Below are 14562 nucleotides of genomic sequence, written 5' to 3' on the forward strand. Positions count from 1 at the left end.
CTCAGCAGAGGTGTGGCACGGTGACAGGTGTGGCGTGGCGACGGGGCATTTCTAAGGGAATCACTGAGCTGCTCTGGGGTGAAATGACAACCAGAGCCAGGCCAGCAGCAAAAGGCAGTCAGAGGTGCCAAGCACGGAGCGAAGCCTCCCGCCCCAGGTGGAAGCAGTGAAGCTGATGAGCGGCAGGTGGGCCCACAGAGTGTGGCAACCCCCTTCCCTCCAGCCGGCCCGGCGCTCCTTTGAGGGACCTCCCTGGCTCCTGTGTTTCTCAAAGGGCCCCTCGAAATGCATCAACGGCAAAGCCGCAGGTGACTAGACGATGAAGTGAAAAGGTGGCAGCAGGGACAAGTATTTGGGAAACCATTCCGTCTTCTCTGTCACTTCCTTTACTTCTGAAACCACAGATTTTCATTTGTTCAAACCGTTCTGTTAGGATCCGCCTCTCTCCAGAGAGCCCAGAAGTGAGGATCCTTAAGAAAGGGAGGGCATGAGAGGGGCGCAGGGACTGTTTCTTGGCAACCCAAGGCTGTTTCTAGGCGGGCCTGTATTCACACTTTTTATTGCACGTAATTCACTCGGTGAAGCAAAGTCAATACGGATGGTCGGAGACCCTGGAGAAGACTCCTGATCTTAAAGTGAGCCTTCAACACGGCGGGCGTGGGGTCCCACCTAGTGTGAGCCGCCCTTCCAGTCGTGGCAGCCCTCCCGCCCCAGGCTGGGCACTCTGCAAGGGCCAGCGGCGCGCGGGTGCTGTAAGGTGTCGGCAGAGAGGCAAAGCGAAGCAGTTAATAAACGTAAGATGGACGGAGTCAGGACACAGAGGGGCATCGCGAACATTTTTAATGACAACAGATGGTCAATTTATACAAATTACAGGCCAGAATATAATGAATACAAAATCCATCCAGAGAACAGTTAGAAAAGCATCACTTACAAAAGTAAATCTGATTCAAGTGGCGAAAGAACTCAGGCCCCATTCTCATCATCACACACAGCTTTCCACGGAGCGCACCTAAGCCCCAGCCCTCGTCAGGGCGCTATCAACACTACCGTGGCGTCAATGACTAGGGATTTAAAGATTCTACCACGTTTAGCATCAATGTCAAGAGACATCTCGTAACAGGTTCACTATGCAAAACTCAAACGAGAATATGTGAACGTTCTTTGCAAACTGTAAGGTGCTGTGCAGATGTTAGCTATTGCTATTACTGCTCAGTGAGATGTCACTGAACTTGAGACAAAGGAAGACTAGTCTGTGTAACTGACAAATATGACCTAGAGAACATCTTAAAAGGGACGCAGCTGTTACTTTCAAGTACACGTAGCAATAAAACAGGCAAGGGCAGCACGGCCAGGAGCCACGGCCAGTTGAGGCATTCCAGGCCACGCTACTGAACACATAGGGATCAGCTACTCATACATTGCAAGGAACAGTTGTCCTTAGGTTCCCAAAGTCCCTGCAAATATTTACTTCCTCAGATGACCCTTCCCCCTGGCAAAAAGGAAGACGAGATGCCGCCAAGTCATTAATGAGCCCTCAAGCGTGGCTCCTGCAAAACTAGTTTAGACGTGAGGGCCGAGCCCGAGCTGCAGCTGAGCCCGCACACAATGGCCGCAGCAGTCCGCTTCCCTTGAGCAGAAATAAATGATGCACAGGAACTTGTCTGGAGAGAAATCCAACTAGACTCTTTCACCACAGGCTCTAAAGCCTTGTTTCACGTCTCTTCAGCTGGCACCTCTGGTGGGGACACCTTAACCACTTAACTGTTCCGACTGGTCTCCTTGGGTGTGCTAGCTGTGTCCGCGACGTGTACACGCGATGGAAACTAAACACCAAGCAAGTGACTCAGTTGCGTCTTTCAGCAAAGCTGATGAGATTTTTGTGATGGAAAGTCTAGCACGTAAACGTGCTACTGTTCGAGTCCCATGAAGCAAGTTTTTTCTATAAGGAAGATTTAAATTTTCTTTCAACAACTCAAAAGTGAATTCTGCTGCTACAGGTAAACTGGTACCCGCTTGAAGAGTTAATGACATCAGATGCATTCCATAGCAGACTTTTCATCTGTTAGCACAATGGGGAAAAAAGACTTTATCCTGGAGGCAACACGGGAGGTGAATGAGGAAAGCAATGTGCTGCAGGAGATGGGGTCAAAGCAGCAGCTTATATTGTCCCTTCGCTACGCTTCCTAATTGAGGTTATTCCTACACTCAGCTTTCAAACAATAGTGAACGTGTACCTGCCTTAACACACTGATAAGGGCTCGACTGTAGTGTTCCTTTCTCTACATCTGGCAGTATGTACACTGTGCAGAAGGAAAGCTGTGAAACGTCCTGAAAAGTAAATCTGTATGTCAGACACCACATTATTTCAATAGCAATAAACTAGTGAGTTGACAGTTAAAATCCTAGGAGAAAATGAACTGGTTCGAAAACAAGTCTATATTGTAATAGTCCTAAATACTGACCCTAGGTCTGACTCTAATTTTCAAACACTCGGTACTTTTTTCAAGAGGAACTTACAACTGCTTTTGTATATATCCCTGATTCAAATACTTGCAGAAAATACCCATTGTATCCACTCAGCAGGTGACTGAAATCAAACAAAATAAACCAACATTAATATTTTACAAACATCATGAGGTCCTCAAAGTACAAGAAAAACCCTGACATTATAGAAAAATAAATTAGGCGAACAACAACCCTAAGTAGGACAAGGCATCTGAAGGAGCCATCTAGAAATCTACCACAGTGCCCCAGACCCAACGAGAACATCCTACAATTTTATATTAAATTTGTACAACTTTATACTAAACCTGTAACTTTTTTTTTAAAGAAAAAGTTTACATTTAGGATAATTGTTTAAAGATATTTAAACTGTAGACAAAATTTAACTGCAAGAATAAAGAATAGTCCTACAATAACCATCTTGTATTTTTTTCTCAACAATTTAACACACATAAGTACTTGGCCTTCATGCTTGACCCTCTCCTTACATCGTCTAGTCCAGTTCCACACCAAAAACAGGGGTGAACAAATAAATTTGTACTGGCAAACACTGAGAGCAAGGGCTGTTGGAGAAGGAATTATCAGCAACAGGAAATCTGAACAAGATATCTAGTTAAAAAGGGTAGAATGTGCTTTCTTAGAAAATGGCCAACAGCCACTCATGTGATAACATGCATATAGCTGTTAGGTCAAGATGGCAGAATCTAAACTTAAAGTGTACACGGGACTAGTCTTAGAAATGTAGGCAGGGTGCAAACCAGAACAGTGATTCTCTCCAGGAGCCAACGTTACAGTGAATTCAAAATTTTTTCCTGTATTAATATGCATTTTTCCAGATGTTTTTAGATTGCGCACAAATAGTAACAAGTGTCTGGAAAGAAGATAGACTGAGGATACCGAAGTAAAATCACAGGATCTTGTTCCATCAGAAAAGACCTCAAGGATGATAAAACTATGTGTGTGTGTATATATATATATATATTCTCAATATATAGAAATATCTGGGCTACAACAGCTCTGATTTAAAAGACTAGTCTGGAAATTCCAAGAATACTTCCTGGGTGATAAAAATAATCAATTTTCAAGATTTTTTATACTCCCTAAGTTTGCAAAAAATGAATACATTTAAATGTCAGTCCCTATCACATACATTACTTAAAAAAAAAAAAAAAACAAATATGCCACAGGAAAAACAAATTTAAAGGGCATTTACACAAACCGTGTCATTAAAGCCTTACTTCATCACTGAATGACAAAGCAAAGCAGATCAGGAGTTAGTCCTGCAAGCAGCAGGCTAGGCTTCGGAGAGCAGGCTGCGTGCCCAGGCAGCTAACTCTCGGCTTTGCTACCTGGCTCTTTCAACAGAGCAGTTCTTACAAAACGAGTGAGGGGCACAGCCTACCTTCTCATGAAATACCGTGATGAAGGTTCCTGCTGACCAGGTGCAAAATTCCTCAGTGACACTCAGCTTTGCCCCAGGCCCAGCACTTAGGCAGCCGGCCCTGCGTCCCTAGTCCAGTGACCTGCTGTTTCCGCCACAGGTAGGAGAGCACTCCAGCGTAAAATGACCTTTAGATTTGCTTCACTGCGTACATCTCAATGTATGCAAAGGAGTAAAATTCAAAACCAACCAAAAGACAAAGTTCTTCAAAACATTTTTTTGTTGTAAGATAACCATATCATCCCCAGCACAACGTGGAACTAATTGAACATACTTCTTTGTAACCAACTGCACTTTTCCAAACTCTCAGTTGCAAATGACAGGCTCATACAGTGAAAAGTGATGACAAAAACCATGGTTAGAAGGTGAACACTTACACTGTCAAATGTGACTACTGAAGATGGATTTTAATGTGTTCTTTCAACTTTATTGAAATCATGAATATCCCAGACGCGATTACCATTTCAAAAAATCGCTTTAATGCTATCAAAAGATGATGTTCACATCAATCCTGTTTGCCTTCACGCCACTGTCTTGAGCCTTCATTCCAGGCCACATAAACAAAGAGGGCCAGCACCACGTGGACGGCGACCACGGCCACGATAGCAGCATAAAAATAGCTGTCCCTATTGGACATCCCAAAGGCGCCTATCAAGAGAAAGAAAGTTTTTGTTTTATTCCAAAACTTATCAAAGTACAAAAAGCAAGCATACCAAATTTTATGAGCTACGTATTTAACCAGTCAGGCAATTCAAAGTATTACTGTGGGGAATGATAAATGAAGTATTCTCTTCAAGACCTGAATACCTTCTACAAACGAAACATTCATTTTGAATGAAAAATATAACTATCCCTTCATTTAAAGGTTTCAATATAAAAAGGAAGACTTAATTTTCTCTTCGTCCCAAGGTCTGCCACCCCAGGTACATTCCCCCAAATTCCTCCTCCCATGTCAGCCAACTCTCACACTCAAAGAGATATTAAGAAAGGATCTACAGGCTGAGTCACAGAAGACCATAAACTGTCAAGTGCAGTAACTATAGGTAATGAAAAAGCTCAACTCACAAAATAAGATTCGTTATAAGCAACGTGATTTTTGAATAGCAAGACAGTGAGAAGAAGCAAAGTTAAGAACACCCTGTTTACAGATACAGAGTCATAAAAGCTTAGAATTTAAATCTAGTAAGAGGGAAAATGGCTTGTTTTATGATCTACGATTACCTTCAAATACGTAGGATTTAGTTGTGAAATACAACCCAATAGGTACAGTGATCATTAAAGCCGTGAAGAACAGGAGCGTCTTCAGAGTAGATGCTAATGAACTTTCATTTCTGGAATAAAGTAAACAAAGAGAAAATCAGAGCCTGTACAGCCATTTCTACCATTCTTGTGTCCATACACGATCCAGGCACCCATAGAGAAGATGCTGGAAACTAGGCCCCAGCCTTGGAAACAGTGACCACAAGAAGAAGAGCAGAGTCAGAAACTCCAAAGTGGAAGATCTTGGAGACCCAGCTGTGGGTCACCTCTGAGACTGCCATTCAGACCCAGGGTGAGAGGAAGCTTCAAAGTGCTATGCAAACTCACATTTTAATTACAGAATTTATAATGGAGGCAGCAAGGGAGGGTCACAGAAAACAAGTAATAAATGTTCTTCACAAAGCATCCTACCAATGACTGACTAAACATGGTACAAGCAAGGTAGGACAACCACAAAGAAAAACCAGCCTACAACCATCTGGGTGCAACTTACTCAAATTTCTTTGTAATTAAATAACTGCAGTAACATTTAGTTGGCATGGCTGCATTAAAACTTTGATGTCAAATGGCATGAGTTTCTCTTTTTTGATTGCTGAATAATATTCCATTGTGTATATGCGTCACATCTTCTTGATCCAGTCATCTATTTTTGGGCATTTGGGTTGTTTCCAGGTTTTACCTACTGTAAATAGTGCTGCAATAAACATAGGTGTATAGGTGTTCTTTTGAATCAATGTTTTTGTATCCTTTGGGTAGATTTGCAGCAATGTGGATGGAACTAGAAGGAAGTATGCTCAGTGAAATAAGCCAGAAGGATAAAGAAAAATATCGGATGGTTTCACTTATAGCAGGAATATAGGGGAACCCATAAGACATCAGTGTAAAAAAACAGTAACAGTACAAAACACAACAAAGCAAAAAGGGACAATTATAAATCAGAGACATCCTGCAGGGGAGGAGGGAGAGGGATCAAAGGGAGGGAGGGAAGGAGGAGCCCCGGGGACTGAGGTGATGGTGCACGGGTGCCCTGGGGAAGGAGACTATGGGGACTACGTGGGGGGGGGAGCAAATATTGTTTAAAAATGAACGATGATGTAAAAAATAAAAAAAATAATAAAAAATCTTTGATGTCAAAATACTTTCACTCAGAGAATTCTATTTGTCCAGATTACTTTGAAATCAAGGAACTAATCCAGTGGAAATAAAACTATTCTGAAGAATGCAATTAAGCTTTTAAAACCATATACTTAAGAAGTCTGATAAACCGCTACTTAAACATGAATATAAAGATTATTATAATAGCACAAACAAAACTGGGTAACAGCAGAATGTCCTGTAATGGGAAAATTATTTTACAAATGCTATACATCAGTACAGAGACATTAAAAAGAATTTTGCAAATATTCATATGACAGATGAACAAGGCAAATTACAATTCATTGTGTCTGCCTGGGGTCTGCAAAATAAGACCTGTGAGCCCACCACCTATTTCTGTAAATAAGTTTAACTGGCTCTGAGTTTATGGCTCCTCCAGGACTGTTCTGGAGCTACAGAGGCAGAGCTGAATAGTGGTGTCAGGCCCTATGGAGGCCCCAAACGGAAAATATTGACTATCTGACCTCTTCCTGAAAAAACTTTGCCAATCCCTAATGTAAACTATTCCAATTATGTTAAAAGTATATGAAAAAGGACTCCAGATTAATATACAAAATTAATAGTGAATTTGAGATTACGGGGGAGGGGGGGAGCGAGGACACACTGGACTACAGTGGATGCCCAAGGTGGGGCCTTGGTGGCGGGTGTGGGACATACAGCTGAGGAGTGAACCTGCACCTCTGCATCACAGACAATGATGGAAACCAATGTCACCTCAATAAAACCAAAAACCAAACCAAAATCTAAAAATTAAGTTAGTTTCCCATTTTCAAAATGTTCTTTAATGTTGTTTTATTGAATCCTCAATAGGCAGATACAGGTCCACACCTGTCCTATGCACTGCGGCAGACGAGCCACGCTACTCAAAGTGAAGCGGGAGTAAGCTCTCTGCAACCCTGGGCGCGCACACCTCACACCTGCAGCTTCACCGGGATGAAAGCACTAGAGCGGCCATCATGTAGTTAAGGTGTTTTTCCCCTTGAATTTAACCATCCTGACTGTCCTAATATGCTTCTAGCTTTCTGCTCAGGCCACATTTGAACTTTGTTCTCTTTCGGGTAACCCTCAGCTAGCAGTTCTGGTTTTTATCTTTAGGAAGGAAACGGCCCAGCCTTCAAGGTCCCCCCAAAATAGCCTCCCCTTGAGGCACCTTTCCTCATAACACCGGTAGAAGGATCCCTTGCTCTGTTCTAGGGCTCCAATCACACTTAGCTCATACCTGTCGCAACAGCACTTAACGTGACAGCCTGCTTCCTATCCTGTACCTTCCTCTGGTATCAGCAGAAAAAACCCAAGCTCAGGAGTTCTTGTAACTGTAACATCTGGCTGTGAGGTTTCTGGCAGTCCAGGAAGAAAAGAAGCATCTCAAGCTTCTATCTATGGCCTACGGACGCTTGACCATACAAGTCCCTGGATGTGCTCCCACAAAGGCGTGCTGGTTTAAACCAGGCCCCACGTATCACTTATATGCAACATAGGTATTAAAAAGGATAAGGTTAAAAAGAAATGTATTTCTAAAAAACGGGCATAAGAGCTAAAAAGAAATTTCTCCAAAGAGGAAATGCAAATGGTCAACAGACATATTAGAAAGTGTTCAACATCACTTGTAATCAGGGAAATGCAAATCAAAACTACAATGAGATACCATCTCACACCAGTGAGAATGGCACATATTAAAAAAATGAGCAACAACAAATGCTGGCGAAGTTGTGGAGAAAAAGGAACTCTCCTGCACTGCTGGTGGGAGTGCACACTGGTCCCACCACTATGGAGAGCTGTGTGGAGATTCCTCAACCTGCTAAAGATGGAGCTTCCATATGATCCAGCAATTCCACTCCTAGGTATTTACCCAAAGGACACAGAAACAGTAATTCCAAAGGGCACCTGCACCCCTATGTTTATAGCAGCACTATTTACAATAGCTAAGCTTTGGAAACAACCCAAACGCCCAAAAATAGATGGCTGGATCAAGAAGATGTGGTACATATACAACATGGAATATTACTCAGCAATCAAAAAAGATAAACTCGTGCCATTTGCGGCAACATGGGTGGAACTGGAAGGGATCGTGCTCCGCAAAATAAGCAAGAAAGAAAAAGAAAAATACCAGATGGTCTCACTCATAGCAGGAATTTAGAAAATCTAAATAAAGGACCAGGAAAAAGACTAATTGCAATAAAGTAAAAATCAAAATCAAAATCAACTATAAATCAGAGACACACTACAGTGGGGGGGGGGTGGAGGAGAAGAGGGATTAGGGTCAGAAAAATGGGGTGGGAATTGTATGGGGAATATAACCAAAATGAAAACGCATACATTGTGCAAAAATGAAAAATGATGTAAGAATTATAAAAAAAGAAATGTATTTCTAAATTCTACTATTTTCCTACTGTCCTTCAATGGCTCCTTTTTTCAGGTATCCTACCTGGGTGACCGCTGAGCTATACAGTTCTCATTTATTATACAAACGCACCCTTAAAACATGCCCTAGTGTAAATTTTCAGAGGAATCTGTTGTGCATTCTTTAAAGATGTCTGTAGTAGTTCAATTAAAAATTACAAAAAGTCAGCATGTGACCACTTTTTGGGTGGTGGACCCCAACAAAAAACATGCCCTGGGGTGTTTCTGTGGTAATTATGTGTTTTAGGTATGCAAAGCTCAGGTTATCTAACAGGATAAAGAAACTAAAGAATCTAGAGAAAGGGAGGCTAACTGGGTTTTTGGTCCTTTAGACGATCTCTTGAGTATCTACAACCTGGCCTGTCCGTGAGGGGTATTATAGAAAAGATGATATAAACCATAAAAATGTATTGCAGCACTTAAAATCCTCCCACCCAAACATGGTCTTTTCTTTTCTACACGTTAATTTTTAGGCCCCCACACTCTGCGAACAGCACATGCTGACAACTGGGAGCGTCTCTTCAGCTCCTTCCCACTTCTCTTCCACCTTAAGCTCCACAACTTTCACTGTATTCTGACCTCACAAACATGACACTGAGCACAAAGTCAAGTATACATGCTTCTTAAGACTAGCAAACTTCCTCTAGTGTTTAGAGGACTATCTAGGGCACGTTCTCCTTGGTTTCCAGTCACAGCCTGCTACAGCTGGCAGACGCCAGCTTGGGTACAACCTGTGATTTATCCTAAAACAAAGCAACTCAAAGTCATCCAACTGATGTGTCTCTGACTGGGTGTTAGTGAGACTTGTTAAAAAATGAAGAATGGGAACGCTAAAAATTAAGATCGATCTCACACAAAAGAAATAATTTAGGATGAACCTTACTGTGTGGCCACACTCTTAAAACCATCTAGAAGTTTCCCCACTTCATATAAACTTCTGCAACAAATACTGAGCTTACCACTTTTGGAGTAGGCAAGACTGCCACTGCAAGTAGATTTCCCTTCATATTAGGAGCACTGCAATCAGCCCAGGAGGGCTATAATTAGTCTAAGCACACGTAATAAAAATATACGTTGGTATCCTCGTCCCTCATCGAGAATAGAAATTAAAAGACAAACAAAAACACCTACATTGACACTGAGAGTGAAGAGCACAGGGCTCCAAAGATGGCCAGCTCTGAGACAGTGGGCTTAGTCATATGCCGGCAGTGGCACTTCCTAATTGTGTGAACTAACTGTGATCTTGGGCAAGTCATTATCCTGAGTCAACTTCATCCTCTTTAAAATAGGGAAACCAAGCTCTTTCTTACTTCTGATAACTCATAATGCTCCTAAATCGAGCCTGGCACACAGTAGGCCACCTCTGAAGAGTAGCTAAATCCCTCCCCTCCCTCTTGCTGACTGAAGCATCACTGGTTAGGCTCAACGGGCCAGAAACACCTGCTCTTTACTCGATTCCTTGTGCTCAGCCACCAGTCCCATGCTACTGACTCCCCAAGTGAAGTCGGGTAAGAGGACTCCTGCCCCTCCCTCGATTCCTGCAGCACACACGTGCCAGGCACGCACACCGTAGGTCCTGCAGGCGACCCAGGGTTGCATGGTCCTTTCCTCGGGAAGCTCCTCGTATCCTGGGGAGGGAGGCTGCAGACCGCAAAGTAGCCAGAGACCTCAGTGGGAAGAAGCGCGCGGCCAGAGGCGAGGACCCAGCCCCCGGACCCGGGTGCCTGGTTCTGGATCGGCCTGGGTCCGGGCTGGCGGACGCTGCCAGTGCCGGTGGGCGGCCTGCCCGTCTCTCCACCCCGCAACCCAGCCCGAGGGTCCGGCCCGTGGGGCTCGGGCCGACCGGCCCAGCCCAGGGTCAGGGCCCGCTAGCCCCGGCCCGCTCACGACTACCTGAAGTCGGGCGGCTGCAGCGCGTTCAGCGCCGCTTTATCCAGGCGCTCCATAGCGTCGCCGCGCCCACAGCAGGTGCTCGGAGGCCGGAGGGGCTCTGGCGGCGCGGCGGCGACCGGTGGGGCGGGCCGGGCCGGAAGTGGCGGCGCGCGGCGGGACGCAGTGCGCAGGCGCGGCGCGCGCCGTGACGTGAGAAGCAGGCGCGGGCGCAGGCGCGGCGCGCGCTCACGTGACTTACCGGCGGGGCCTCCGCGGCGTGCGAAAGGTCAGCAGCGGCCGGCGCTCGAGGAGCAGGCCGGGCGAGTAGCCCAGCAACTCCACGTTGAGTCGGGACTTGCCTCGCAGCATGGTCCCCGAGCGGGCGGGACGGCCGCCGCCCCCTACGCGCGAGCGCGCGCCTCTGGTCTCCGGCCCGGCCCCGGTCGCCGCGCCGCTGTGTTGAGGCCACTGGAGCAGGAGAGCCGCGAGGAAGGACGATCTGGCCGACGACTGCGGTGCTAGGCAACCAGACGGTTTCCGAAGACAACAACACAAAAAACGCAGTGCACATTATTCCCCGGCCCTTGAGCAAACGCCCCATTAATTACTGCCCGCTGTGCAAGTCCAGCTGTGGGACGGGGCGGGGGGGGGGGGGCGGGGAGGAGTTAGAGGAACACTCACCGAGTCTGGAAAGCTCAGAGCTGAAAGGGCCCTTGTTGAGAGCGACTGCTCCAGGCCCGATGCTGGTGACCCCAACTTCCACTTAAAGTTAGAAACATATTTTGCAGCTGCTCAAAGCCGCCAATGAGACAACAGGGACTCAAATAGTAAGGACAGATGGGCCTCCCGGGCCTGCGCAACCCGAGAGAGGGCTAAAGGAAGAGGGTGCGTAAGCCTAGGGTCAGGCTTGACAGAATTAGGTTGCCACCGGCCACTAATACGGGGACAGCCCTTACATGGTCAACGCTTGGAATGTGCGCTGACCACACATCTATTTTCTGCAGCACATGGACACAAAGACCACATCTGAAATCATTGCTAAACCAGCAACGCAGAGCGGCGTTCAGGGCCATCGACCAGTGGCAGTAAGCCAGGGTTGGAGTTCAAATTAATCCTCGTCTAGACCCTCGGGGGGATAAGAACCACCTAATGCCTGATCCTGAGAAGAACTGAAGGGAATCTAGCTTTGGGGTCGACACACTCGCTAGCTGACAAATACATACAGCCTGCCCGCCACCTGTTCTACAGCCTGCAAGTTGAGAATAGTTTTTCCATTTTAAAATGGAATCAAAACAGCAGTCCTTTGCCCCGTGTGAAAATTTCGTTAAGTTCAGATTTCAGGGTCCATAAATAAAATTACATTGGCGGGCCTCCCCGGTGGCGCAGCGGTTGAGCGCTGGGTTGCGAGGCTGCCCGCGGCCTCTTTGACGGCGGTTCGATCCCCGGCTGCTCCCCAGCCACCAGAGGAGGGTCCCACATGGCGCGCAGACCTCTCCTGCCGCCCGCTGCTCCCCTCAGCAGTGTTCTTCGATCCTTCTGCCTGCTCTGCTCCCCGCTCTGGCTCTGGTGAATTCTCTCACCCTCCCGCGCTTCTGACTGTACCCAGTGCATGTATAAACAAAACAAACAAACAAATAAATACAAACATGCCTCTATTAAAAAAAAATTACATTGGCACTCTCACACTCATGCCTTTGTATTGTCTATGCCACTTTCCTGATACAGGGCAGGGTTGTGTAGCTGTGATGCAGGCTGTAGGGTCCACAAAGTCTAAAATGTTTGTCCTTTTTTTTGGGGGGGGAGAGTTTGCCGACCCTACTCTAGATAATCACCCTGTAGTGAAGTCCTTGGACCCCTTAAGGATCTGTAAGTGAAGTAATGGGGGTTCTGAGAACAGTTTCCAATAGTTTAAAAAAACCTAATGAGTTGAATATATCTACTTGCTATAGGGGATCAACAGCTGCTTAAAACATCACCTCTTTGATTTTTTGGCACAAGTTATATCACATTGCTGAGGTAATCCTGGCCATCTCAAGAGAAAACAAAACAAGCTATCATATACTTGGGCCCACTAGATCTTTTAAAACACAGAGTGGCTTTGTGTATTCCCAATGCCTAGAATATGGGCCTGGCATATAGTAAGTACTCAAATGTTTGTTAAATAAATGAAATGGGCCTACAAGGGGACAAAGTAAAAAGGTTCTCGGAAATGACCAGATCAGGAACCACCGATGTGGCTGTACGAGCTTATTAAGGCTGCTGTAACCATGTTCCACAAACTGAAGGCTTGAACAATGGAAATTCGTTGTCGCCTCGTTCTGGAGGGTGGAGGTCCAAGATCAAGGTGGCAGCAGGGTCAGTTCCTCCTGAGGACTGTGAGGGGAATATTTCAGGCCTCTCACCTAACTTCTGGTGGTTGGCTAGCCATCTTTGGTGACCTCGGTTTGGAGAAGCATCCCTCTGCCCTTCTCTCCATGTGGCGTTCGCCCTCTGTATCTGTTGCTGTGTCCAAACTTGTCCTTTTCATAAAGAGCCATTTCGGATTAGGAGCCCACTCTATTCAATGTGACCTCATTTTAATTACAATGACCCTATTTCCAAATAAGGCCACCTTCTAAGGTATTCTGGGTTAGACTTCCATGTAAGAACTTGGGAGGGTGCACAATTCAGGTTGTAACAGTCGTCTACACTTCTTGTGCTGCTAAGGAGAGTGTCCTGGAGAGGGGATTTTCAGAAGACCCATGTGATCTATTGGGGAGTCCCTCGTGCCCGATTCCCAGTCCTGCTTGGTATATAGCAAGCAATCAATAAATATGTGTTAATTAAATGAATTGGGTCCACACCCAATTGGGTCACACCTTGATCTTGGACTTCTACCCCCCAGAACTGTGGGACGTCAGCAGTCTGTGTGGTACTTGCACCGTAACTCAAACAGATGCGTTCATAAATGAGATCTGATGTGGGACAAATGCCCCACTGATCTCAGTTACATATTGCAATTGTAATTGTTCTTTTTTGTTTTTTTTTTTTTTTAAGATTTATTATTTATTTATTTATTTGTACAAGCACTGGGTACAGTCAGAAGCGCGGGAGGGTGAGAGAATTCACCAGAGCCAGAGCGGGGAGCAGAGCAGGCAGAAGGACCGAAGGACACTGCTGAGGGGAGCAGCGGGCGGCAGGAGAGGTCTGCGCGCCATGTGGGACCCTCCTCCGGTGGCCGGGGAGCAGCCGGGGATCGAACCGGCGCTGCAGAGGCTGCGGGCAGCTTTGCAACCCAGCGCTCAACCGCTGCGCCACCGGGGAGGCCCTCTTTTTTGTTTTTTAATAAAGGAAATGTCACATACCTCTTTTTCTTGCTGACTTCTACACTCTGCCAATAGTTACTGAGAGCTCATCATGATAAAGATAGAACTTTTAGAATAAACTCAGAAGCTGTGAGAGAAAGAAAGAAATTAGCCAGCAGTCTGGCCTCTCAACAAAAGCTTGAAACCTCTTACCTGCAGAACCAGAAGCCAGTGGAACCCAAATAACACTGTTGCCATGGGAATATAATGACACATCAGAAGTTATGGTCTATGCAGACAATCCTCCCTAGTGCCTCTGGTTACTCCCCTGAGAATCATAAAATGATTCTCAAGCTGAAAGAACCCCACCTGTCCTTTGAGAAAACTCAGAGGTAAAGATGGAAAGTGACTTTCCCCTAATTCACTAGCTCGCTGATAAGTTAGGTAATTAATAGTCCCTCACTCTCGGTCTAGTGTTTCATTTTTAAACATCTGTATGACAAAGTCAGTACCCATGTAAAGTCGAGTGTGGCAACACCCCTCAATTTACTTTATCGACTCACAATGTCACCATCCCCTGGAGTTCCCCTTTGGGTGGCTGGTGGTGGAGTAGATAACAACTACCATGCTTGAAATTCCAAGCTC

The 14562-nt window shown here is 45.6% G+C and overlaps 1 protein-coding gene across 1 annotated transcript; it reads right to left on the reverse strand.

Moving 5' to 3' along the window:
- Positions 1-803: 803 nt before the first annotated feature.
- VMA21 (vacuolar ATPase assembly factor VMA21) lies at positions 804-10776 on the reverse strand. The gene is made up of 3 exons (XM_037511820.2): positions 10655-10776; positions 5168-5277; positions 804-4594 (listed from the first exon to the last, which is right to left on the reverse strand). Exons 1-3 carry the CDS (start codon positions 10705-10707, stop codon positions 4452-4454), a joined length of 306 nt encoding a protein of 101 aa, XP_037367717.1. The 5' UTR covers positions 10708-10776; the 3' UTR covers positions 804-4451.
- Between the last annotated feature and the right edge of the window lie 3786 nt (positions 10777-14562).

Source organism: Talpa occidentalis, unplaced genomic scaffold, assembly GCF_014898055.3.
Source record: "Talpa occidentalis isolate TD23 unplaced genomic scaffold, MPIMG_talOcc4v2.1 talOcc4.15, whole genome shotgun sequence".
NCBI lineage: Eukaryota > Metazoa > Chordata > Mammalia > Eulipotyphla > Talpidae > Talpa > Talpa occidentalis.